The sequence below is a fragment of the Poecile atricapillus genome, chromosome 1 (assembly GCF_030490865.1).
Source record: "Poecile atricapillus isolate bPoeAtr1 chromosome 1, bPoeAtr1.hap1, whole genome shotgun sequence".
NCBI lineage: Eukaryota > Metazoa > Chordata > Aves > Passeriformes > Paridae > Poecile > Poecile atricapillus.
In genome coordinates, this window is record NC_081249.1 from 171,605,308 (window position 1) to 171,633,065 (window position 27,758).

A 27,758-nucleotide genomic window follows, 5' to 3' on the forward strand; every position below is an offset into this window, starting at 1 on the left:
CTATTCCAGGCCTGGTAGACTGAGATGCTGAGTATACAGATCTCCAGGAGAAACCAAGGGCTCAGCATCTGTGCAAGTCCAGTCTCTTAGCTTCCGGATCAAAGAACAAATCCTCTCTCTAGGTCTCCTCTGCACTTTTAACCTCACAAAATCTTCCCCTACACACTAATAGTTTCACACAATGCTCATGAATAGTGTAAATTGCAAATAATGAATGGCTAAACAAGTATTAAATGATTATAAGTGTAACATTGTACTTAGAGTCCTCAATAAATCACAATATAAATGTAATATTACTGGACTACCTCTGCTGCAAACAATAATGCAAAATAATTCTGATTGTGGATTTTTTTAATGTAAAACACAAGTATTTTATTCTTAATTTCAAACAGAAATATACTAAAACCATTTTCTTACAATACAGCATATTTTTGTGGTGGTATTCTCCACAAAAAGAAAAAAAAAGTGCCAATTAGGGTAGGTTGTGAAGGCTTCTTTTATCTTATTCCATAATCTTTTGCCACACAAACAAAGAAGCAACCAACTGTTCTGTAATTTAATTGTTCAGCATATTTGTGGAGTCAAGGTCACCTCAAGATCCAAAATCCAAGGATCTGTTTCATTGGATACGCTCTTTTTCTCCCGGTCTTGCAGAACAGGGAATACCAGTCATGGTAAGCAGGTAGAAGTCTCAGTGTGCCACCCATTACAGCACTTCCAACACAAACACACACCTCTTCTTCACAGAACTTGGGTGACATGGAAAGAGAGTCAGTAACATAAAATCACTAAAATATATACAATTTACATGTTTGATAAACAATGCACCCTCTACCCCCCTTTTCTCACCACTATTTGACAAATTTCTAGCATGCAGTAAGTCAGAAGTGGCTGGGTTTTACTCAGACAGCATTTTAAGATTTGCTGAAAGCTGTGTGTAAATTGGATCCTATCTTTGTCACAGCATTCCATGCCAGCTTCCCTAGTGACTTAATTACAGATGCTGTGCTGTGTGTCAACAGCCTCTGATCACCCGCTTTATCTGTCTCATCTTCTGGGAAACACTTTCTTTGGATAAGCCTGTATGGCCTGTTAGACAGTGATAAAGGCACCAGTACTCATTTTTCATGCTGGGATGATACCTTAGTGAATACTGATTTATATGCTACATTTCCGGTTGGAAAGGTGGGCTGATTTCTCTAGAGATCTTTGCACTGAGCTTTAACAATGAAGAATTAAGGGAAGTTAATCATGGGCCATGCAGCTAACTTCCTAAGAGGCTTAATTATAAATGTGTGGTGTACAAGTGCAAGAGGAGATGGGTGCTAGCTAGTGAATGTGTCTTCTGAAATTACTTGCGTGAACGTAATATGAACCTGAAGAATTAGGGGATAAACACCATCTTGGAAACACAGAACAATATTCCAAATTAGGAAACAGCAAGAGAAAGTGGCTTGCTGTGAACGACAGAATTGTTTCCAATTCCTAATCTACAACTAAACACCACTTGAAAATTAAACATAACACTCATGTACCAGTAGATTAAAGAAATTGGCCATAGCTCCATCTGCTTAACTTGTCAAATGAAACTTCTCTTCCCATTTATCACATAAAATTTATTTGCTTAGTTATTATCCTTGGTGTATTTTTTCTCACTGCTTAAGCATTCTGTTGAAAATTACTGATTGTTTCCAGTGACCTCAGTGCCTGTGGAAATGAGGAGTTGCTGAGTGTCTCAGTGTTGCACACAGTCAGGCCCATAGTGATCTGAACAGCAGCCCATCATGGGAAAGAAAGGACATGAGAACATAAACAATGACAAATATAACCAATGACACTAAAAATGACAAAAAATTAAACGAAGTGGGTGCAAATATAAAGGCACAGTAGAACCATGACTGCCAGTCAGAAAAACAGCTGAGTAGGAGTTTGCAGTTTAAGAAACCTCTGAAACTGCATACATTATGTTTAGATTAGATGGAGAAGAGTTTCATAACTAACAAAGCCTACTGCAATTATGCTATGAGCAGGTCAACACCATAACAAAAAATATGTTCTCACTGAAGGTAATGGGAAAAAAATCCCTTATACTCAGTGGAACCACATTAATTTAAAAAATCGCAGATCATCATCTATACAGCTCTCTGTTATTGGGTTTGTGATTGTGAAAGGATGCCTTTTTCTCCATTATTGTGTATTGCAGGTTACGGGTGAATGCAGCACAGTACAGTGTGTTATCTGATTTAGCTGGGAACACTACCTGCATGTCCAGGGTGATTCACATGCTCTCTGCTATGCCCATACCGCTCCCATGCCAGGTGGCCAGGCTTGTTGTGAGCAGATGAGGCAATATTCTCCTCCTTTGCTCCTCCTTGCCTCCTGACTACAGCCCCCATAGCACCAGGGCAGGCAGGGCTCTCCACATAACTTCAATCCTAAACACGAGACAGAAGTAGGAGTTAGTACCATGCTGTTAGGGGGTTAGATAACAATTCTGCTGCTTCTGAGCCCACAGAGTGGTTTCTCCTGCAGCCTTATGAAACCCCTGTGAAGAGCTTGCTTGGCCTCGAGCTGCCTTTCCCTGAGGCTGCCTTGGGGGAAGGGCATGCGGAACTTTCTGGAAGCTGCTTACCTAGGCCCTAGAGGTAAGGCCCAGGTCTGCCAATGGCAAAGGCAGAGTCATTCCCTGGGGAATAGGCTTCAGACCTGCTGGCAGTGGCCCTCCAGATACCCCACATGTTCAACGGGTGATGAACACCAAGTTCCCACTGGGGGTATCAGTCCCCATCACAGCTTTTCACGGTGACCCACTGGCATCCCTCAAATTTCACTGTCAGGGCAGCTGCCCAACAGGAGCACCCACCGGGGTGCTTGGGGGGCGCTGCTGAAGGTGGTCAGTGACCGTCCTCACTCCTCAGGACCCAACAAAGAGAGGATGAAGTGGGAGACGTCAGCAGGGGACTGCGGGGAACAGATGCCTCGATGGGGCTGATGGGATGGGTGTGCTGAGGGGGGTGGATGCTTCCATGGGACTGTGGGTATGACGGGCTGAGGGGAACAGGCGCCTCATGAAGGCTGCAGGAGCTAGGTCGGACCGCACTGGGCACAGGCGGCAGCGACTTCCCGGCTCCAGGCAGGGCTGGCGGGGGCGGAGGCAGTGGGAGCGTCAGCAGCCTGCGACCGAGGCGGAAGGAGGCGCTGGGCGGGCTCCGCGTGTGAGGAGAGCCGGGCCGCGCCGGGCCGAGCCTGGGGAGGTAAACGGCTCGGGGCACGGGGAGAACCGGTGGCAACCGCGGGGACGTGGGGCGCTGGGGCGAGGGCGTTCCTCCCCGCGGAGCCGCCGCCCGGGGCCGTTACGGGTTAACGCTGTTCTCCCGCAGGCGAATGCCGCCTCTCACCCCTTCCCTGCCCAGTCCGTGCTTCTCACCTACCCGCAGCTCAGGTTCCCGGGTCCGCTGGGACGGGCTGATGCGCTGCTGGGGTGCAGGAGCCGCATTACAGCCCTCGGGATACGGAAGAGGGCTGGGGGGAGTCCTGGCACCGGGGTCACCTCTGAGGGGGGGCAGGGAGCGACTCCCCAGCCTGCGTGTGCCTGGGCGGGGAGGGGGCTGTGCCTGCCTCGGCTGCGGGAGGTTCCCCTGCCCCCGTGCCAAGCAGCCAGGCTTCAGGAGGGGGAAGGGGCACCCTGCCAGGTCTCTGTGGGAGCTGGTCAGGGAAGAGAGATATGTGCCTGCGTTGTGATTGAGGGGAACACAGAATCGTGTTAGTGGTTTTATTTGTGAGGCTGCGAGGGATCGCCTGGGGCGTTTAGGTCGCTGCAGCCGTGGCAAGCCCAGAGAAAAGTCCTGACCCCGTGTCAGGGGGCATCGCCTCAGTTTCCCGGCACTGCCATCCCGCCACCGCCTTTTCCCCCACACCGTGTGGCAACAGCGGTGCTGTACCAATCCCTTGCGTGCTGCCCGGGGAAAAATAAAACACTGTGGGACCCTCTGCACTGCCAAGGAATGGAAAATACTGGAAGTGGTTGTAGCTCACTGTGCTCCTTGATAAGGGGGCGACGCAAGGAAACTTCTAAAATTCCTCACAGATGCCAATTTTACCCCAAATATATGAACATAATGTGTCAGGTGAGGTCTGAGCCTGAGAGATGTGTCACTTGCGATGTCAGTGTGCACTGACATGGATGGATTTGCTGGACTTGATGATCTTAAAGGTCCCTTCCAGCCTTGATGATTCTGTGATTCACTGCTGTGACTATTAAGCTGTGGTAAGTGTAGTGGCTCAAAGGAAGGCAAGGAAGCTGGGAGCCAGTTGGTGTAATCAAAAGTAGAGGAATTTGCTCAGTGTTCCTGCAGGCTTACTACAGGATTCTTTTGCACATGGGTGTAACTGCAGTAAATACTGTGAAAGAAATGGATTCCATTCCTTTCAAATGACACTTGTGAGAGCTGAAAACTGCACTGCATTACAAGTATCTGGAATGAGAGCTATGTGTCATTTATGAAAGATTAAGACATGAACATAATCACAAGGTGCAAGCTATAAAAGACAGCATTTTTTCTATCTCATAAAGTCCTTTATGTATACATTTCTGAATTCATGGGATGACCTTCTTACTATTTCACCAGATGTCCAGACAAGCCTCTTCTCCCTTGGCATCTGAACACCTTATGCAATAAGCATGTCATAAGCTTTGGAAGTTTCAGCCACAAGCATATCTGTTTATCAACCCCAGTGATTGCAGTGGAAAAATGATAAATCTAGCTTCTGAACACCAAATTGAGCTACATGGAGTTCCAGGCAGGAACCAGACTACAGACACCAGACTACACTTTGAGAACTGAAGGTTTTTAATTAAAATGATGAAGCAGGACCAGACTCTTAAACATTCAACAGAAAAGTGCTGGAATTCAGTAATTGTTCTGAAACCAAAAGTAATGCTGCTTTTGATTCAGGTGTGGTGTACCAGAAATCTGACTTTCAAAGCCTTTTGTCATAGGATTTAATTTCCAACTTTGGGATCCCTATTCGTTAAACAATTCTTGAATGAACTGATCAACCTGCAGCTTAGACAGTTACCTGCTTTATCTGAAAGGCAATGTCAGGTTTCATTTTAAGCCACCTTCTGATTTCCAGATTGTCTTCTAAAAGCCATCAAAATTTAATTGTAATTCTCTAAAACATCTCTGAGACCATGGGGCTGAAGTGATTTGACTGTTGGCATTAGCTTGCAAATGGTTGTTTACATTTAGCTGGAGCAGAGATCACTTCCCAGACAGTTACTTTGCATCCCCCAATGGCAAATTAAAGGCCACAGTATTCTTTTTTTTCCCCACATGGTTACTCAAATTTATGCATAAATTAATGTCTTTAGCCTATCTCTAAACATTTATTTGGAAAACTTTCAAGTATACTTTTGTTAGTGGTCCTAACAGCTGGTGATTGAGGTCCAGGCAAGTAGCAGAATGTCTTTATTATGTTGTAAATCACCAAGTAATAAGCAAGAAGATGGGAATAGAAGTTACAACTTAATAACATGCTCTGAGTGCTCAGGAACTGTAATTGAACAGGCTGCTGAAATTGGTACTAACCTGCAGTAGCATTATGGATCAGGCTGAGTAAATTATAATGTATTTCCTGATTTTTCTTTAATATGTACCATAAACCAAGAAAAATACTTCTTATTTTCACATCTGTAGGATCCTTGCATTGATTATAATTGGATCAAGGATACAGAGGAGGGCAGGTCCCTGAACTTCCTGGAGCTCTCTTGCTAGCATCTTATTTGCACACTGTGATTTTGTTCTGTATTGGAGAAAATAAAATTACTTGGTTTTATATCTGTAGGTTCAGCTCCACTGTGGTCCTGTGAAACTTCCCTGATATATTTATTCTTCTCTAGATTACAGTCATCAGCCAACTACAAGATTGTCGCCATGAGTTTTGTTGAATATGGAGATACAATAAAGGATGGTGACACAGCTATTGTGTTCCTGGGCCATGAGTCCATGTTTCCTGTGAAAGTCCAGCATGGCACTGTAACACAGACTAAGTATGGGGTCATCAGGCATTCCACAGACCTCATAGGCAAGAAGTATGGCTCCAAAGTGACCTGCAGTAAAGGAGGATGGGTGTTTATTCTTCATCCAACTCCAGAACTGTGGACCATGAATCTCCCACACAGGACGCAGATTCTGTATTCCACTGACATCTCCTTAATCACCATGATGTTGGAACTGAAGCCAGGCTCCATAGTATGTGAATCAGGTAATAATTATGTTGAAATCCTTTATTAGGAACTAACACCAGCACTTTCATGAAAAAACAGGGTTTTCTTTATATTTTGCATGAAGTTGCGCTTTTTTTCCACTGTGATACAGTTTTCCCTGCCCACATGTTGAAGAATTCTATGACGTGCGCATATTTTTTCAAAAATTGATGCTACCTCAGTGTGCAACCTCATGTATGTGGGTATACATCTGGTTAATTCATCTTCTTAGAACAAATATGTAAATGTTTTCATTTCCCTTTTCTAAGGGTTGTTAAGTGCTTTAAAAATGTTTTTGAATACATTATTTAAATCAAGATTCAGACTTTGGATTTGCGGTTTCGGAGGACGTAATTGAGATAACCTGGTTATCAGAAAGAGAGACTGGTGATAGGGTGTTGAACTAATAAGAGAAATAAATTGGCAGTATTTCTATCTGGTACCATGTAAGTACATAAATTTTATTCTTCTCCTCCCAAGAGTAATCTACTTGTAGCACCACAACCTCATGCAAAATCACTGATTAAGTACAACGGATGATGTGTTCATCACAGAGCTGTGTTTTATTTCTAAACTTGGTTTCATTTATTACAGCTATCATGATTTTGCTTAGTTTGGAAGTAAGGAGTGAAAATCAACATAAATGTTTTCTAGGTATAACTTATATACTCTATAAACATAGAGTTTATAATAATGTCTTCATAACTTTATTGCCATAGGCAGTATGAGGCTTGCTTGATTTGAGTGAATCTCTGTAGTTTGGAGAAATAGAAACTGAGGTAGTTTGTCCTTGTTTTTTCTGTCTGTTTGAGCATTTTAATGGAGAAGTTTCATACACTTCCTGCTCAAGCATAGATATGGCAAAGGATCAGCATGACAGGACTGTGATGCACTGTACTTTCTTGCGTTTACCATTTCCTGTTCCCACTCATGCATAATTTTGGGCAGCTTTTCAGGCATAATGACCACTTTCCAACTCAACTGAAACACCACTTATCTCTGCAGCCAGTTTCACCAGTTAAGAACCAGGCAGTGCATTTAGCTGGTTGCTGTACAGCAGCACTTGAAGGAGGCAAAGCCCTGTGCAGAAGCCTCTGATACTGTGAAAATAGTTGGGTCCTATGAGTTTGTAATTTGGTTTGTAGGATCTGCTATGTTTAGACAGGATGGGAAATATAAATTATTTGGGGGGTTGGGGGGAGAGATTTGGATTGCTTCATGTCCTGTCTCACTCGGACTAGTCAAATGTACAGAGCTGTACATAAAATATTTTCAATAATGTCAAAGGTGCCTAGAGAGGATGAAAATGTTTATTCTCTTGCTTATCTAAACAACTAAGAAATGGAAACACTTGATGATTTCCAAAAATGTTGTGAGTCAAAAGTCACAGCCACGAATCAATCCTTTTTGCTGAGGGGAAACTGTCCACAGGTTCATTTTAATGCTTGTACTGCTATTGTGTAACAATTTCAGCTTTCCAGGGAAAGTGAACAGTTTTACAGCTGTAGTTAACGCTTGTATTGCTTGCAAGGTTCACTGTTCACAAAGAAAGGAAAGAAGAAAGAATGCTGCAACAAATCCATCTGGCTGACCTTGGAAGCAAGAGACCTTACTGCAGATTTACTTTGAATTAAAAACTTGACAGGTATATGCAACTGTAGCCTCCAGTGTGGTGATGTCGCCTGCTTTGATGCCATCCTAAATTCGATGGTATTTGGTTGTCCAAAATCATTAGCTCTAGATTAACCCTGTGTGGGCTAGACAGACCCAGCCCAATGGTGATGAGTAGAAGCAAGACAGGAAATCCTGTCAAGTAAAACTTGAGTCTGCTTCCTGCTGGTGCCGAGTTTAGGTGAATTTTAAGCATTAATTAGCACAGAGGTCTGTCTTTTTTATTATTTGAACTTACGTACACAGTTGCTTTATGGACTAGCAAAGCAGGCTCTGTAAAAAAAAGCTGGGCTCTTTTCTTCTTGTCTTACTTACTCATCTGTAGAAGTATGTCGTGTGTTTAGCCATTGTAAACTAGCAGAATTTTGAATTAGTCTCCAGTGAGAAGAAATGATTGAAAAAGCAAGGTGAAATACCCTCCATATCGTGTTGAAATGCTGTGAATGAATAAATGGTCTTCTGCATGTGATTGTAAAAATGGAGCAGAATACCCAGAAGGATTGATTTTATGTCACTTTAATCATATAGTTTAAATTGATTAGTCATGATTTGTCCTAAAATATATAAACATAGTAATACAGTTTTTACTATGTTAATTGTCTTTAATAAACACATGAAGAGCAAGCTTGTCAGCAGCACATACATAATTCAGATGACCCAGGCATTCTCTGTTGTGGAGGCTATAAGGAGACTCTGCATCTACCTGATGTTTCATGACAGAAGTGTAGGAATATGATCCTTTTTCTGTCTTCTGCTAATTTCTTATTTATAAAGGTATGTTGAGTTTTAAAATTGTTAGTACTGTTATTAGAGCTAAGATATTTTAAAACTATTGGTCCCTGCCCTGAGAAATTCCCCACTTTGATACAGTTTTTAACATCCCTATCTTTCCAGAATCATGATAACTCAAAATAACTGCTTAAATACCTGCTGTGAGTGGCTCAGTAGTATGAAAGTTTTATTCTTGTCAGGTAATTCTAATAATCTCATTTGTGTTTATTGTATGTGCAGCAATGCCTAGATAAAGGAAAAGTCTAAATCTTTCTCTTTTGTCTCACCTGACTCTCCAAATCTAATCTTGATGTCAACTTCCCAGGCTAGACTCCCCGTAGGATAATAATTCCATTTGCCAGTTCATTTTGAGGGGTTTACGTTTATTTTTAATACTATACTGGAACCAATATGAAACCTTCCAAATATTTTTTCCAAACAAAATCCCCTTCTTTCTGGTCCCCACACATCAACGCTTTTTTACTGTCCTCTCTCCATGGTGAGACGTAGAAGAGTGCCTGTCTTAATGTTGCAGCATGTGAAACCTCACTTAACCTGATAAATCTCAGAAATATTTTGGCTTCGATGAAGGGTAGTATTTAGACAAAATGTAATTTAGTCAAAAGTACTTTAACCACCATCCCGGTGATCCTTCAGCATTCACAAAATCAGACTCACATGAGCAAAAATGTTAATTGGATTTTTTGTTTTCCTTCAGCTAAATCCCAAATTAAAAATTTCTAAACCCCATCCATTGCTACACAGCAATGGGTTTTCAAGCTCAGGGCCTGGATTTCTGAAGACTGAGAGCGGTGTTCTGGGTTCTCATGGTTTTTCACAGAAGGAGTAACAGGAGCTGCCACCCAGCCTTACACTAGAGCTTCTCAAAAACAATTTTGAAATTTTCAAACTCACAGCCTGGGTATAGATTTTGTTAGAGTACACTCATAAAAAATTAATGAGGACTTAATCATTAATGGATACTTAATAAATGATTAAGAGTTTATTGTGGAGTCCCAGCAAGTCATCTGTATGCTTATGACTCTTATGAAACGCTTATAGACTTTTTGACAAGTACTGCTCATGTCTTTACTATTTTTGTGTCATAAGTATATGTAAATTGTTTGCAGCTCTGTTTTTAGTGTAAAGTACAGGCCAAAGTTTGGAAGTATTAATTTTATTCTGGAATGTACCCAAACTAATTATGTTGGTGTTTTATAATGTCTCCCTTATCTACCTCTTAGCAGCTGTTCACGTTAGAGTGAGAGAAGAATTAGAACCTGATCCTTGTATAGCACCTCTTGAAATATTAGAAAGGCCTCATTAGTACAAATGTCATAAACCACAGTATTCTCTTGCAATACCAAAGCACTGAACTGATGCTGGGGCCCCAACAGAGGCGCAATAAAGAAAGATGTGGATCTGTTGCAGCAAGTCCAGAGGAGGCCATGAAGATGAGCAGGGGGCTGGAGCACTTTCCCTAAGGAGACTGGGATTTTTGAGCCTGGAGAAGAGAAAGCTCCAGGGAGATCTTAGAGGACCTTCCAGTACCTAAAGGGGCTGCAAGAGAGCTGGGGAGAGGGAATTTTACAAGGGCATGGAGTGATAGGACAAGGGGTAATAGGTTTGAATGGGAAGAGGAATTAGGAGGAAACCCATTACTGTGAAGGTGCTGAAGCCCTGGCACAGATTGCCCAGAGAAGCTGTGGATGTCCCATCCCTGGAGGGGTGGAAGCCCAGACTGGATGGGGCTTTGAGCAACCTGGTCTAGTGGAAAGGTGTCCCTGCCCCAGACAGGTGGGTTAGAACTAAAGAATCTTTCAATGTCTTTCAACCCAAACCATTCTGTGGGTCTGTGATGATTCTGTGCACCAAACCTCTGACCACATGAGGCATCACTGTAATGTATTCAGACTTGTGGCTGTCATGTAGCTGAGGAGGAATGCTGTTCATACCCTAAAACATTTGTTTCCAGACTTTCTGGACTCACTTTGATCTTGTAATTTCAGCTGACCACCAAGCACACTTCTCGTGCAGCTCTAAACCTAACCATAGTATGTCCATTCTGTAGAAGATTCCTTCCTAAAAAATTCAGAGTTTTGAATCTATAAGGAAAATTTATTTCTTCACTTGAATCTCTAAAGAAAAATTAATTCTTCATATTATTCTGCAGGCAGTGCCAGCCTTGGAAACTTCCCTACTATCCTTACCTCAGCTCCTCGGTCTGGTCAGTGAACAGTGGCCCTCTCTGACATTCAGCCTGTTGCCTAAAATGCCTGCTTCAGCATGGTGTCCATGACAGATAGGCAGTTAAGCTAATTTTCTGTGAAAAACTTGACTGTAAAGTGAACTTTTTGATTCAGTGTTATCTTCTTCAGCCATCCATTCAACGCCTTGAAATTCTCTCCTTCCCTCTCTTCTTCCTTCTCTCTGTCCCTGCTCTTCCTGTGTCTTACCTCTGCTACCATGATTTGGACCCTTGGCTATCCTCACAGTAAGATATTTTGGTTAATTTCCATCAAATGCTTTATATCTTTTCATGTATTCATTATAAGTCATTACACAGACTTGTCATGTACAGTGAGCAGTCTTAGTCTGTTCAGTGTTTCTTGACAGATTTTAGCTGTGGAGTTGTTAGCTCTGTCTCAAGATTAATTTTCCCTTGGTTTTGAGGCTCCTTCCGTTCTCATGGCTGATTCATGACCTATCTTACTATTTGCTAGGGCTAAGTGGCGTAGCTAGGAGACAAATAGAGCAACAGTCATTGTTTTGCTGTATTTACTCATTTCAGAATATCTTGGGTAGCCAAATTTTGCATCAGAAGCTTAAGTTCTACTAAAATGTTACTAGATATTTTAGAGACACGGTATTAAATAACACTTTGCATACTTTTCTCTTTTTGTGTTTCCAAGCAATATGAACCTTTTTATGCACTTAAGAGCTTATTCAGCTTTATTTCAAAATGCTTTTGCTTACACACAGCTGTAAATATCTATAGATCCTAAATGACAATTTGTAGCTCCTTTTTTAAAAAGAAGCACCACGATGAGAAATTTCTAGGGAAGACAAGCCAAGCGATAGGCTGCAAAGAGAAAATGTAGTGGAACACAGAATCAGGTCACTTATAACTATGGCATGGGTAGGATTTCAGGAGATTAGACAAATATCCTTTGCAATAAGGAAACCAGACTAAACAGAAAACAGTGTAAAACATACTTTGTATTTTGTATCAGCTAAGTACTGTGCATGATGCTGTGGTGACACTCAGTCTTGGCAGTATTCTGTGCTGAAATAACATGCTTTATTTTTGAACAGCTCAGATATTGTACACTGCAACTTTTGAGGTGAGAAATTATTTTAACATGGACATTGTTTCAAGATTGCTGAGGTGTGTGGGGGCTTCTCTGTGGAAATCCTGTCACTTGAATAAGCAGAGAGTGAGAAGAACAGATGTGTTGGAGGTCAGGGTAATCAAGAAGTTCATCTGATCAATAGGTTGCATGTCTGCAAATTAGAAGGAAGTATCAGTAGGCACTGAGCTAGAGTTTTTTATATAGGTGTCCACTTGTTAGGACTGAAATCCTAAAACTGCAGTGTTCTGCTTGTTTTGGGAGAGGGACAAAAACACGTCCCTAGAGCTTATACATATCAGAGAAGGAGAATGCTTGAGCCCAAGAAGAAGGAAATGATACTACATCAGTGCGTAGGGCCATTAGCCACCTAAATTGTGGGTGTAACACGGGAGTTTAATTCCTGCCTTTAGCCTGAAGTGGAGCCCATTCCTAGTTTACACTGTGCTGATCCCCTGCACAGTGCTGCTTCCTCAGATGTTGAGCTTTGAGTGTGGCATACTGGGGCCCCTGCGGTGTCTCATTAAATGCCTGCAATGCAGATGTCTGCTTTTTGACTAAGATGTTTGAGGTCACAGAACAGTCAATGTAAAAGAGAATCACATTTTCCAAGTGAAAATTAGCAATGATGTAAGTGCTCACCTAAGTGAGCTCTAAAGCAGTAGCTGTGCTGCTAAGGTTGTCTTCAACAGTTTGAATTGTTGTTGTTTTACCTCTGTTCTGTAGAGTTCATTCATGATTAAAACATGGTAGATAAGTGGGTATTGTCCTGTGGTAGAGAGAAAACAGTTTCTAAGGCTATTTATTGTGCAGGCTGTCAGAAAGGGACCATCCTGGTGTAAAAATTATAAATCAGTTGTCTTACCTTCTGCTTTCTAGGTCATATCAGGAACACAAGCATTTCATTGCACCTTTATGAGAAAGAAAATCTACTGAAGTTCTTCCAGTTCTGATCTTGTCTCTTCTGATACAAAATAGTAGTTTTGAGTATCCAGTTTTGGTCATTTGTATACAGGTAATTCAGGTATGCTATTTCTGTTTGGTAGCATTCTAGTAAGTCTGCGGTAGTACTCCTTGGGTTTTGCTGCTGTCCTGACTCGTTCTGTATCATGCTGAGGATACCTTTCATTTCCCAAGGAAACCTGTACTTGACTAGGATTTACTCCAAACTGGTGCCTAAGACTCTTTGAGTCATATTTTGCTTTTTTTCAGTAACAATTCTGAAATAAGGACAAAGAGAAATTGAGAAGGAGGACAGAAATGTTGAATGTTGTAGATTTGCAGGGAAGAAACTGAATATAAACATTAATTTCCCCTTCTACAGCATCACAAAAACATAGGGTTGAACCCCTGCCTTGTGTAGACAGTGCTGATTGGGCTTTAGGGCTTGTGTCAGACATGGACTCATGCCAGACTCTCATATTTATGGATCACATCAAATGTGCTGATCTATTGAGCACATGGGAGTTAAGGGTCATCATCATGTCACATGTCTGGGTTCAGAATATAATTTCAAGGAGAAATTACAATAGTGGGTGATTCATAACCATCTTGTTCCTTGTTTCCTGCAGTTTTGAGAGTGTTATCACAGAGAAGGCAGGCAGTATCTTTAGAAATACTTCCATTAATAATATTAATGTGATAGAATTTGATATGTTAAAATGTGATACATATGTATTGTTCTCATGTTTGTGGCAACCAGTCAACAATAAACAATGAACCAGTCAACAATAACCTGGCAACCTTGTTTAACAAAAGCTCTGTGTGTAATACGCCTGCAAGTGGTGACTTCCAGCATCTTGGTTTTAGTTCAGGGTTTGGCTTGGAGTGTTTGTGAATAAAAGAAGAGTTTTAGAAAATAAGCCAAAAAATCTTAATGGGTTTTCCTATGGAGGAGATAAATATTATCTTCTGTGGTTTTATTAAGAGCAGACTTAAAAGGAAAGCGATTAAAAATGTAGAAGAATATGAACAAGGAAACTGGATATATGTGCAAGCTGCCTCCCTATTCTGCTTACAGCCCAGGCCTGCTCACTCCTTTAGAGGAGTGCTCTCCCTTAGCTCTCTCCTTTAGCAGAGAGATGCAGAAAGTGTACAGCACTACGCATTTGAGGGGTAAAATAATTAAAGTCCCTCATTTTACAATAGTTCTCAGTGGTGTAATCCTCCCTTTTGGCATGAAATGTAAAGAGTTTCAGTCTTTAATATCCTGTGAGCAATAGTTCCCTGCTTTTGTCATTAAAAACCTATCAATGGAATGCTATTTCTTTGTTGTGCACATATATTATTGAGTTTGCACAATCACTTGGCTGCTGTGCAACCATTACTCCTTTGACAAGGGAAAAGTTCAGTTTGACATTTAGAACCTTCAAGTGCTGTGACAGGGTGGTTTTTTGATGTATGCACATGTAGGTGTCTTTTGCTTTTTCTTTGTTTTATTTTAATAATACCTTGAATGCCTGTATTTTCACTTTATTAAATGCATGTATTTAATGCATGTAAAAGTTTCTCTTCTCATGGACCTCTCTGAAGCCAGTGCTAAAATCTCCAGGTCCTCTTTCCCTCTCTAATCTGCCCTGCTGAAGCTGTGGGGGGGTTCCAGTCTGTCCGCTGGGGTCAGAGCCCTCTCAGAGGGAAGCAGAAGAGCAGAGCAATTCCACAGTGCAGCCGCTTGATCCGGTGGCAAACATGGGCCCTGAGCTCTGTTTACAGTCTGAATGTCTCCCCTTTCAGAGCTGTCAGATGAAATACAGTGCCACAGCAGTGTTCCTCCCCTTATGTGACTAGAGGGCAAGAACCTGGGATCTGCCAGTGAACTCAGACTTCCTGTATGATTATGGAAAATACTGGACCAATTAAGTGGCTGTACCAGCCTCTGTGCCCCTAATTAATTTCCTTTCTAGTTCTTTCTGAGCTATTGTACTTCAGATTTCTGTCCTTTATAAGTTTTTTAAGATTTATGTTAGCTGAAAGAACTTGCCTCAGGCTAAACAGTCATTGAAAATAGCTAGAAATAGATTTTATTTCTACAGGAGAAATGTGTTCTAAGCACAGAATTATGAATCAATAAACACAGATAATTTGGGGTTGCTGTGGGGTTTTGAATTTGGGAGGTTACTCTGTTAAATGCCACTTGAGTGACAAATTTGCAATGGGAATTGGTATACGGATGTTTTCGTAAGTGAAAATCTTAGTTATTAGTCATTCACCTATTTAATATGCCAATGGATCATTTAAAGTAGGTTTCCTAAATTATCAAACTAAAACAAGGAAAAAAATCTTTGTCTTGTCAGTTCCTGTTTGAATGTGGTAATTGTAGTTACCTACAATTTTGTGATAGATTTTGTTAGACTAAGTTAAGCTTGTGTAGGTGTGTATGTGTGTAAGTGACCTGTGAAAACAGGTGTTTGATCAGTGTGCCTTCAAGGAGCCAAGAGGCCTTAGTTTTGGGTAATTCCAGTGGGAGTTGAGGATGTCTCTTAAGAGATCCGTGCAAAAAAAAATTGTATCCTGACAGCCATTTGTTTGCATGGATATTAATAGGATTTTCAAGCATGGACCCATGCCAACATCTTTTCTTTGTTTAGTGAAGTATAAGGTTTTGAAAATCCGTTAAAATTTGCCTTAATCTCTTTTCACCCTAGAAGAGTCTGACACTTTGAAAAAAACCTCTCTAGTTAATTTCCCTGAATTTTTCCTGTTGCATTTACTTCTTCGTGTTCTCCAGTGGCAGTTGTTAGAGCTATAGCTGACCTTTGGCATTACTTTTGTACTCCAGGGAGACAGGACAGATCCTATTTGCCTGATTTTTTAATGAATGCTTTGAGGACCCAGAAGATTGTTTCCTAGGTCACCTAGTCCCCTCCCTCCTTGTGAAGGAAGGACTGTTCTCTTTCAGGAGCTGAAACAGTAGTTTGTGTTCATTTGAGTTTTGAACAAGTGTTCCAAGCAGGAAGACTAATGCAGAAGACTTTAGTTCTGATGTTTGGCACTGACAAACTGAATTTCATGAGCTGTCTTTTCTAGGTACAGGCAGCGGGTCTCTCTCCCACGCTCTCATCCGGACAGTGGCTCCCACCGGGCACCTGTACACAGTGGAATTCCACCAACAGAGGGCTGAGAAGGCGCAGGAGGAGTTTCGGGAGCATGGGGTAGAGCACCTGGTCACAGTGACCAACCAGGATGTCTGCAAAAATGGCTTTGGGGTCTCAAACATTGCAGATGCTGTGTTCCTAGATATTCCATCTCCATGGGAAGCCATAGGACATGCAAAGTCAGCATTAAAAGCTGAAGGTAACTGCATTTTTCTCTTTCTGTTCAGGAAGTATTGTGCACATATCTCTGCCTTTGAGCCATACACTAGATGTGCTCCCTTACCTTGTGTGATCACTGCTCTCAAATGTCAGTCTCCAGGCATTTCTAAGGCTGTAAAACCTTCAAAAGGCATCTTTAATTTACAGTGGAAGATTTGAAAGAAGAACAATTTTTTCCTGCCAGCCAGTGAATCTGCTACAGTTAGCATGGGCAGTTTATAAAAACTCCTTTGAACCATTCTCAAGTGCATTTTGCTAGATCTGAGGTGTGTGGGAAGCAGAAGTAACAATAAATGCTGAAAGCTAATTTCTTTGGCAATTCAGTGGAATGGTGTTTGTATAAAAGGTGTTCAGCCTCAGTTCACACCAATCATTGCAGATTTGTACCTATTTAACAGAGCACCCCAACAGTAATGTTAAAAAAGATGTGGTTACACTTATACATGCTTGCCAGTTTATGTCCTAAATCTTAGTAGTTGGAGCTAGTGAGGAGTTTGCCATTGGATGCAGTGGGAATGGAACATAAAGGATGTTCTAGCTTATGCCAGTTACTCTGGGATTGTGACAGCAAGTGAGAACTGATGTTGAGGTTTTGCACAGATTTCATCACTTTATTATATCTCTTTTCCCTATTGAAAAATAAGCTTCAGTGAATAAATAATTCTTTTATCCTGGAATAAGTTTTCCTCTAATTAATGTCATAACAGTGTGGACCTGAATTAACTTTTGCTTCCATCTACAAAAGTGGCTTCTCTAATCAAGAGAGCATGGAGTGCTGAGCAGTGTCCATGCTGGGACATGAGTTTAAAAGAAACTTGGTTATATTCCAAGGCCCAGTTCTTTATTAAAAATATATAATCACAGGCTGGGGTTCAAGTGGATTGCTAAGTCTTCTTGAAATCACAAGATTTAAGCTTGTCCTTAAAGGTCACTGAATGTGCACTGCCTTGCTGAGTCAGGACCAGCCCTGCTGTTAGGCTACTTCAGCTACTACTGAAAATTTTCTAGAAAGCTTTGTGATACACACATAACACACTTTCTTTAAAATGTGAATAAATAGAGTGAGCCCTGTTAACACTCGGTACCTGCAGTGGTTACAGCTCAATTTGTAGCAGCTTTCCAGTGTGTCCTGGGGGGGGGGAAATCACCGCACTGTACAATGCCCTTCCCATGCTCAAATTATCTAATCTAGTGAGCACAACACTCAGCTGACTTCCCAGCTTAGAAGGCGCTGCATTGCGCAGTCCAATTTGAATTATTTAAGTGGTGCATGCTTAGAATACTAAGCAGGGCTGCTTGAACAGTTCCAAGTTTTGAATCCTTGTCTCACTCCAGCATTTGAAATCCTCGAAAATGTATTATAGTCCCAAACCGGCCATACCATCTGGCTATGCTTTTCTCTGCTATGCTACAAGGTTACATCTGCTTAGGCAATATAAATAAGACTTCAAAATTGACGTTTTTTGTGTTTGTGAAGTGGCATCATTCACTTTATGAACCACTCACAAAGTGAAGTTGGTGATCCTTGCTGCAGTTTTTGCTGCAACCAGCCACCTATGTCTGAGATCTGGTGCTGGTCTAAGGCTTCTCTTTTGGGCAACTTGATACCTGGCTGACTGGGGGCATTTTTAAAATTTCGCTATTTTGCATATAAACAAAACCTGTTTTGTATATAAAATATAATTGATTGTTGTAGTAATATGCAAAAACTTACACACTTTTCTGTTTTATTCTGAGTCATGTGGGTAGTTTTGTTGTGGTTTTTTTACTGCTGTTAAATATAAAATACGGCAGAAGGTTATCTGTAACTGCTTCCCTTTCCCTACCACAGGCTGATAATTTAGTAGTGCTCCTTTGTTTTGTTTTCAAAGAGTTAAAGCTCTTCTGCAGTACAGCATGTGCACATTCTGTTGTTATTCAACCCCATTCCAAGGGTCCCTGTAGTGATAAAGCATCACTGCAGGAAATGAATTCCACTCCTTTCTGTCCACGCCCTCTCTCTCAGATCTGGACAGGGTCACTGTTTGAACCATTCACACTGTGGGTTTTGGTGTGATGTGCCATGCAACAGCTAGTAGTAATTTAGTCCCTAAAGTCTTAAGGTATTTTGAATTAAATCAGAACTAAGCAAATTCAACAATACTGCATTAGCTACTGTCTTCCTTAAAACCACAATACTTGTGATAGAGAGTTCAGCTGAGACAATATGGGAGAGTTCTCAACCTTAACAAAACCTTATCAGATCAGTGTTTTCTCTCCTACTTGAGCTCAAGGTCCTGAATAGTTGCAGCTCCTCGTAGGCTGAGTGTTAATGATCTTCTTTACAGAGTACAATTATCACTCACATTATGCCTTCCAGTATGCTGTAAATACACTACTTAGAGCAGCTTGGCCTTCCATTTAAAGCACTGCCAACCTGTGAAGAGCTGTAAGAATGAAATGGCACAGTAGGTTTGTGACTAGAACGTTCTTGTTCTCTGGTGATGCTCTCCACCGTGATTCAGGTTTGCATCTCAGCTGCATCCTTTTGTGCTGATGTCACCAGTCACACTTCCAGCAGAAAAGCTGCTTGTAGCATCTCTGAGGCACTGCTGCACTGCAGAACTTCCTTTCATTTCCAGACCTGCACTGTTTTTCTTCTGCAGCATCTGCTGATTAATGCTTTTCTGTAGTCGTAGCTGCTGTTCCCAATATCTGACCATGATGGTTTTTGCAAAGTTGACGTTAACCCCTTCAGACTAAACTTATAAAAATTAGGAAAATGAGAAAATTGTGAGGTAACAAAAATATCCTGAATATTCTACAGTTCTTAAATGCCCTGAAACTTTTGACTCACAGTCATTTCACAGCTGAATACTGTAGTGCTTTGAATATAATTCTGCACCCACCTACTCTGCTCTCATAAATACTGTCTATTTCTTCCAAGGCTGTGGAAGATGAGGGAGAAACCCACTGGTACAATAATTTTCATACAGATTTTAAATTTTCAGGTAGGGGGATGGAAAATTACAGCCGTGTATTAGGTTGGATTAGCCTCTTGCATTTTAAGTTGCTCCTTGTGGTGTTTAACAGTCTGAGTCACAAAATTATTAAAACCACCTCTCTTTCATTTCCTTTTTTTCTTTAAAGATTTTACTCTTAAATTCAGATTTTTTTCATTCTCTCTGGAGCATTGTAAAGCCCCTAAATTATGAATTTGTCAAATTGTAATCCTTGAAATAACACCTAAATCAGGTAATATGGTGCTGTCAATTCTCCCCAGAAAACTCTGCAGGTAAAGTTGGCTTTCAACGTCTCCCTCTTTGGGCCTGTGCACTTCCATGTCCATGTAGGAAGCCTCACTGGTTATTTTTCTTGAGCTCCAGAAGTTGTTCATGGTCCCAGTTTTAAACCACCCACGTGTGGCTTTGAGGAGCAGCTTCTGTCCCTCACAATGTGAAGTACATGGACTACTAATTCATCCCTAGCTTGGGTCTGTCAGGGTTTGGCAGGTCAGGTGCACACAGCGGGCCTGGCCTGAAGAACAAGTGATTCTTTCATGTGTAGGGTGTCCAGCAGAAGGATTCCTGTATCAGAATCCTCACTGTGGGAGGCCAGCCAAAGCTATTGGCTTTTACACAGTTGGAAGGAAACAGTTCGAGATTAAAGGATCCTTTAAGAAAGTTGTTAGGTTTTCTTTCCCAGTATTGATCCAACTGATTTTTTAATTTCTTTGTTACATGCTTTTACCAGTCCATAATAATGAGCAGGAATAAATTCCTTTTGAATGATGCACCTATGAGTGAGTGCAGAGGTTAAAGTCACAGTTGCAGAAAATCACATCAAGCTCCTATATATGAGCTGGCAAGTGATTGGGAGAAAATTCTCTTTTCTGAATCAAGAAACATCTTTTAATTTCTTCCAACAGCCAAATCCTCTAATTTCACTTGTCAGGGAAGCTACATCAAATCGCCCACAAGCACACGCACTTAAAGGACATTCTGTCCCCTTTTGCAGAGACAATATTTTTAGTGTCCTACTAGCATAGAGTAAATGCCACAGTGATGCTGCTCAGTGACTCTCCTGCCTCACCCATACACAATGATAATGCCTGTGTGGTTTTTTTTCTATGTTGAGATCTTTGTAACGTAACCTTCCAATTATGACAATGCACTGAAGTCCCAAAACCAAGCTGTGTTCTTCTGCCAGAGGTAAAAATGCTGTGCTGTATTCTTTATGTCACAGGATCATTCTAAAATTTCTGGCCCTTTTCCCTAAAACTTAATGGTGCTGCACTACATGTGCATCATCTGAGTAATACTGGGATGATGAAAGAACCTGTCAGAGCACTTGTGACACATACAATAACCTACAAAAATAAGAGCACATTTCTTAGACATGTTTTATATATCATAAATACGCACTGGAATTCTTGTCAATTGGTAGCATTGATATTTTCCACTCTTCAAACCTAATGCACTTATTAGCTAAATAGAACTGGTAGAGATGTTAGTCCTTGCTCAGACAAACCAGAAACAAAATTCTTTGTTGGAGTTGCACAGGAGCATTTTGGCAACTTTTGAGGCACTGGCCTCTTGTAGAGATGCAATGGTGTGTCCCTCAATTACCAGTTAGATACAGTCTATTGAAATGTACAGTCCTATGTGGCTGAAAATCTGTTTCCCTCTTCCCTTAAGCTTACTTTTCTCATCATTCCAGTCTGAATTGTACTTCTATTTTCATGTCCTCTCTACCCTGTTGTTGGTTACAGTGACTGCCAGGACTGTGTGGGCTTGTTCCAGGCTATGGATTCAGGACATTTAACCTCTTCATTAAATGCTTCAAACTGACTTGGTGCCTGTAAAACTGAAGGCAGAAAAAAGACTTAAGTCTTTCATAGAGTCTCATTATTCTCTTCTCCTCAACTGTAGCACTTGTCAGATGCATTATACATGAATAAACACATTTTTAGACAGCTCTTCAGATCAAAAAGCTCGCACAGCTTCCCAATGTGAACAGGATTAATCTCTCATAATTACTATATCAATTTATGATGACACACAGATCTCATTAACCAAATTTAGGAATGGTAGCTTTCCTAAAAGGAGACCTCTGAAAAAGCTCAAACCCAATTTCTACAAAAAAGTTTCCATTCAGATGTTTTTCACTGCTCTCTAGTCCACCCCTTTGTGAGCAATGTGCCCCAGAGAGGAGAAGAAAGTGAGGGAGTTCATGTCTTTTCTTCATTCACTAAGGAATCCTTGGCATGGCAAGACAAAGTAATGCATATTCAAGTCCTTTAAGGCCTAAAAGCCTCTTGGTGTCTAAAGGACAAGAGGGCTCTCACAGAGTCTGAGAACTGTGAATGCTGAAATCTAGATTTATATCTGTTTGGTGATTGTGACAGAAGGGGTGTTGCCTAGCTGTAGTCGAGCTGGGTACAGAGGGCAGCCCACAGTGTGCAGAATTCAGAAGCATCAGCTCTGTTAAAGATGAAAGTGTCTCTGCTCCTGGGTCAAATGAACATGTCCTTCTGAGTGCTGGTCTTCTACATTTTTTTTTCTGCTGGTCTAAACACACCATAGGAATTGAAACTTCACAAATGTTTCTATTTTAGACAGCCTCTCGCAGTCTGGAACTGCAGTTTCATTTTTGCCTTCAGCCTTCTGCTAACTGTAGCTTTCCAATCTTTTCTCCTAATATCTGCTTAATCAAATAATTCCAGCCTGTAACTGCAAGTCAGATCTGGCCTGCCTCGCGGTACAGGAAAAATGAGAGGGGAGGGACCCCCCTCTCACTTGTTAGGATCTGTAAGATCAGATGCTTGATGTGTTTTCTTCTAAGCCATTTGTAGGTATGTTTATTTGGGAGGGATGTATACAAATAATGAGAACAATGGGCATGAAAGGGGAAAACAAAATTGACAGAACTATTAAAACCCATTGGATGTCCTCAGTTAGATAGAATACCAGCAGTTCACTGTTTTCTCATCTTTCACCTGAGAAATTTCCAGCACTGCAGGAAGTAAAGTTATTTTTTGTGCTTGCCCTCTGGATATTTGCTACTGCAAGCAGGAGCTTTCTTCCTTACCAAACAGCTTGAAAGCCTGTTTTCTGTAACCCTACTTCCCCCAGCAGTTGTGAGGAGGCAGCCTGATAAATCTTCACCAAGTTTGGTGTTGATGTGCTGTGCTCAGCTGACCAGCCCCAGGCAAGAGGAAGGGTGCTCTGCCTTTAATTGAAGGCTTGACAAGAACCGTAGGTGGCTTTGCTGCTTGTATGGCAACAGCTGTGTGCAGGCTTTGAGTTTTTGACTGTAAATCCAGAGCATGTGAATTCAAAAGCCTAAACATATTTTCAAACCCTTAGAGTCAGAATAAATAAGAACAGACTTACTGTAAATGAAAATATATTTCTCTTTATTTATTGCAGTATAAAACCTCAAAACCAAAAAGCCTGAATGAAGTAGTAGTCTCTGGTCTCTCGGCAGATTCTTGCTTTGCAGACAAAGAGTTATTGTGTACTGACATTTAGTTAAGTCAGACATTTGTTCAGTTCCCTACACAATAAGAATATAAATTCTTTCTTTGTAACATGCGTGCATCATAGTAGCTTTCTAATTATGTAACAGAATTTTTTTCCTGAGCTTTTCTGTTTTACATCTGCAAGCATGGTAGAAGTGTGTAAGTTCTTTGGCCAGAAAGGATTACCTGTCAGATTCAGGAACACTTTGGTAGTGCTGGCCATCCTGATGAACGTACAAATCTAATTTCATGGGAGTTAATGGACTGGGCGTGCAATTAAATCAGCATCAACAGACTTGGTTCATAAAGACACATACCAGCGTTAATTTTGCAGGTGATTATTAGATTTGGGGTTTAATTGTCACTCCAGGGAATTACTTGTCCAGGGTACTTTGTTCTGAAGATTCATGATAAGAACCCCTTGGTGCTGAGACTTTATTTGAGGACTAAAATTAAATCCTACTTAGCGTATGGTGGATTAATGGTTGTGGAAAGTGTTCTTCCCCAGGCAGTACCCAGCACATCATTGCTGCACAGTAACTAGAGTGCTACAGTGACGCTTTCAGACCTGATGCTTTCTTTTTTTAGAGATCTGACTTTAGAAACGAAAAGGAAAAAAAAAAAGGGGAGTTTGAGATAAAGCAGGCTTCATGTAGTCCCAGCATTGCCTCTATTTTTAGCAGGATGCTTTGCTCTGGCTTGCATGGGTTCTTTAACTACTTAGATGGCTGGTATTGGAAGGTTTGAGTGGAGTCCAGAAGAGGATTGGGAAGGAATGCAAATCAGGTCAGCAGGCATTTTCATCTAATTGTGATAAATGAAACAATAGCTGAAGCTGCATTGCCCAGTGTTCCTTCCTCCCGCACAAAAGCTTTTCAGGAAGGGCAGTTTCTCTGGGGACGCTGTGTCCTGGGTGAAAGCACATGCCCTGGCTTTATGGCAGACAGTGTCCTTATAATTCTTTGATCTGATTTGGCTGTGGCTTTTCAGAGTAAATCTGAATCATTCTATTCTCAGCTGTTAAGGTGACATTATAGCACTTAGAAAGGTGTAGGGGGCCTATTAATACTCTGTACTAAGAATCAAAAATCAGAACTGTGCACAGACAAGGAGACAAGTGTTAGTTTGTCACTTAAAAGTTCTGTCCTAGAGTTTTACAGCATTTACTGTAAGCCTGCACAATGTGATACCCAGTAAACTTTAATGCTCAGGAGACATGCTAGTCAGCTTGACTAAAAGGGTGAAGCCTTAACAGCACTCCATCTATGGCCTGGAGAGATCCCTTTATTCTGTCCATGCATACCATCGTTCTCAACTAAACACAGCTGCTTTTGTCAGGGGCGTGTGCACACGCGCTGGGGCTCCAGGGCTGTGCAGCGTGTGGAGAATGACTTCTGGCTTTGTGTACGTGCCAGCTGCAGTTTGGTGCCTCAGTCCAGAACAGTGGAGAGTGATTCCAAAAGAGCCACTGCTCTAAAGGGATCAACTTTAACAGTTTTGTTGTGAACAAATGTCGAGGGCAGCATTAGATGTGGAAGATGAATGAAGTTGCTGTCGTTTATTTAAAGAGTCTGAAGCATCCTGTAGAGTTTTCCATGTTTGATTTTGTGCTGACACTATAAAGCAACAAAGTTGCCTTGTGAAGATTTTCTTGAAGAATGTTTTCACTTCGTCTGTATAATAGTAATTCTATGGGCATCTGGGAGAATTTGAAAAAAGATGGGAAGAGCTTCATTTTGGCTTTTGCTTTCTTTTCCACTACCTGTCTTATTTTGCAGGTGGCCGCATCTGCTCTTTCTCCCCCTGCATTGAACAAGTTCAAAGAACCTGCCTAGCGATGGAAGAATATGGTTTTACAGAGATTAACACCTTGGAAATTCTGCTCCGAGTCTACAATGTAAGGACAATTAGTTTGCAAATCCCTGACCTTGGGAAAGCAGCTGAGGATAATTCTAGCACTGGCTTTGACAGCAGCAAGCCATCACACCAAGGTAGCCCGTGTGCTAATCTGCAGCAAGGGACTGTGCAGTTCAAGAGTGGTGTGCCACTGAGGGAGGTGGTTGGGCACACTGGGTACCTGACCTTTGCCACCAAGAGCCTGGTGTAGTACATGCCCAGTTTGTGCACTCTGGAGTGGAGTTTGTGTGCATTCTGTTTTCATGGCTCTTTTTTGTATGGCATCCAAAGTTTTACTTGTCAGGGAATTCCATATATAGTCAGATCTGGTTGGAATATGCTTTGTTTAAATAGCACACAAGCATTAAGCAGAGCAGCATCAAGGGAATGTTGAAACTCTGGAATGGTGCTCCACTTGCTGTCAGAAAAAAGATAAATTAATAGCAAATGGCCATTCACTGGAATGTGCAGAATTAAGATCTCATAAGAAAGCAAAACAAACAACAGACAAATTACAAAGAAGTTGGAGTTTTGTCCTCCTTTTTTTTTCTGAATTGCTTTCCCAGGTTTGTGTTTTTATTTTTTCCTAGCACTACTTGACACTATTTTTTGAACTTCTCTAGTGTCTGTGTTGCTCTGAAGAATGTGAAAGTGCCTACTTCCTCCATTTTAGATAAGAAAGTTCCAAGATTATAGGGTTGCCAGCACAACTGTTCACAGAATCAGTGTTTCCTTGAAATAGTGTTCCAGAGGATTATTGGCTGCACTCAGGAACACAACCTCTTACTCCATTCCAGGCTGGCATCTGCAAATCATTTTGACTACACAGAGGTCAAAGAAGTGTGGTAATTGTTGGATTTAATTTAGATTGGTATATTGTGATCATCAGTTTGTAGTAGAAATTTGAACCTGGATCCATACAGTCATGTTCTAATGGAACAACCACTTGCATAGTGGATGAATCCACTGTGAAAATTAACTGAACAGCTGGCTAATATTATCTGAGCACCTCTTTGTAAGTGGTGTGGATGAGGTTCCAGTGGTTTGGTGGTTTATTTCCATTATGGTGTATTGTTTTCCTGCAGCTGAATGACAGAAAGATTGCTTTTGGCAAGATTTCTGTTTCCAAATTACATCAATAATGCAAACTTAGTAAAATCCTCAACCAGCCTTATTAATTAAGTTTTCGGATCATTTACTCTTTGGTCTTCCATATAGAGCTGGTGGGTGTGGTGAACTATTTGAATGCTGGATTACATTTTGTATTTATAGATTAAAATAATCATGCAAGTTTATTAAGTTCCTTCTTTTTTTATTTCATTTTTAATAGCATGTTCATAAATATTCCTATTCCAGCCACTGGTGCTGCCACTCAAAGCATTTAGCTGTGCCTTGCATTCAGTACCTGAGCATATCGATTGCTGTGCAAGAGAAACAGCCATTCATAAACTGCTGCCTGAACATTTAACCTAATATCCCTCCCCCATTCTTGACAAAAATAAACAAAGCTAAGCTTTTAACGTGTTTCAGCAGAACGCTAATCCATAACGGTTTAAAGAGAGCTCAGCCGATCACGACTGCAAAGATAAACTGTTGAGCAGATTAAAGGCAGAAAGCAATTCTGTTCAGCTAAATCAGTTATGTAAGTTGGCCTACAACTGCAGCATTTCCCCAGAAATTATGGAAAGGTTCCCTTTCTGCTGCTGTTCATGTTCTCCAGGCTGTGCAGTAAGGTGATGACTGTATGGGGGGTTTGGTGGCTGTGTTAGAACGTGTGTGCATGTTTGCATGTGCTGGGATCACCATCAAGCGCAGCACAGCTACTGACAGACTCCAGAAGAAAGGATGGGGAATTACAACCACAAGGTTCTTCTTAACTTCCTTCAAGGTGATCCTCGTTCACTAACTAGTTGGATCTCCAAGCTTCTCCAGGGATAATTCCATCTCCAAACTTGATTGTTTTTTCCAGACAGACCTTATTTTAAAGTAATGTAACATTTAAACAGGACTAAAAAGGAACGAAGTCACATTTTTGTGCTACAAATAGATGTGGAATGGAAATACCAATGTGTGTTCCTGGAGTCTGAAACAAGGTTGATGCCTTTTTGCCTACAAAGCCCAATTCAAAATGCTTTGAAATAAACCATTGACTTTGCTTGGTCCCATATTGATTTGATCTCTGCTGAGGAAGGGAAGCATTGCATAAGAAGAGAAGGATTTCATTTCTGTCTTTGTAATATTAAAACAGGCTTCTGTGTTTTTGTTGCTGATGGCAGCCATGGCCAACAGCACTGCACCACTTCTGTTGCTTTGTTGTCAGGGTCACAGGGAAGATCCCACACTGTCCAGGATGGGCAGTACTGTGCTGCCAGACCCCCCAGTGTTTAATGCTGCTTATGGTCACCTGTGCTCTGCATTCTGGCTGCACTCCTTGCCAAAGGTGGTAGATCAGAAAGATGGGTCTTTCCCTCCACACTGGGGGAATCTGCCTGGGCCATACTTTTAGAGACTCATTTCTCTTTTTGAATACATTTTAGACTCCAGTATGGAACAAAACACTTCTTCCTGCCCTGGTGCAGTTCAGTCACACGTTCAGGTGCACCTTTTCACTGCTGCCATGCGCCAGGATTCCTCAGCTGTGGACGAACACTAGGACACAGCTCTGCACAACAGCCAGGTCTTCTTGTGCCTCGTGCCCTGCAGGCTGGCGTGGAGAGCAGGCTGTGACACCTGGCAGCCTACAAGGCAAACAGCAGTGACTAAGATGAGTGACTAAGAAACACTCAAGCTCTGCTGCTGTTCACAGTTTACCTGTGCTTTAATTAAAGCATCACAGATCTGAATCTCACTGTGGTTGTTTCCTGCCTACCTGTTAACACAACACTCCTCTCTGAGGAAGATGATCATAAATCCTGCTTGAGAACCTTAAAGGGGTAAAGTGGCAAAAATTCTAGGAACTCACTCTTCTGTTTAATTTCCTGCTCTGC

General features: G+C 41.4%; 1 protein-coding gene and 1 long non-coding RNA gene across 2 annotated transcripts; one reads left to right on the forward strand and one right to left on the reverse strand.

The window, feature by feature from the left end:
- Positions 1–473: 473 nt before the first annotated feature.
- LOC131582502 (uncharacterized) lies at positions 474–3,671 on the reverse strand. The gene is made up of 3 exons (XR_009278351.1): positions 3,428–3,671; positions 2,261–2,435; positions 474–749 (listed from the first exon to the last, which is right to left on the reverse strand). It is a non-coding gene; the product is annotated as an uncharacterized LOC131582502 (long non-coding RNA).
- Positions 3,168–26,066, forward strand: TRMT61A (tRNA methyltransferase 61A). The gene is made up of 4 exons (XM_058845671.1): positions 3,168–3,254; positions 5,903–6,267; positions 16,087–16,353; positions 24,654–26,066. Exons 2-4 carry the CDS (start codon positions 5,937–5,939, stop codon positions 24,980–24,982), a joined length of 927 nt encoding a protein of 308 aa, XP_058701654.1. The 5' UTR covers positions 3,168–3,254; positions 5,903–5,936; the 3' UTR covers positions 24,983–26,066.
- Positions 26,067–27,758: the final 1,692 nt, after the last annotated feature.

Excerpts from the sequence above, each read along its gene's own strand:
- TRMT61A (XM_058845671.1), top strand. The coding sequence starts at position 5,937 with ATGAGTTTTGTTGAATATGGAGATACAATAAAGGATGGTGACACAGCT. Across the intron at positions 6,268-16,086 it reads CTCCATAGTATGTGAATCAG|GTACAGGCAGCGGGTCTCTC; the intron begins GTAATAATTATG and ends TGTCTTTTCTAG. Across the intron at positions 16,354-24,653 it reads GTCAGCATTAAAAGCTGAAG|GTGGCCGCATCTGCTCTTTC; the intron begins GTAACTGCATTT and ends CTTATTTTGCAG.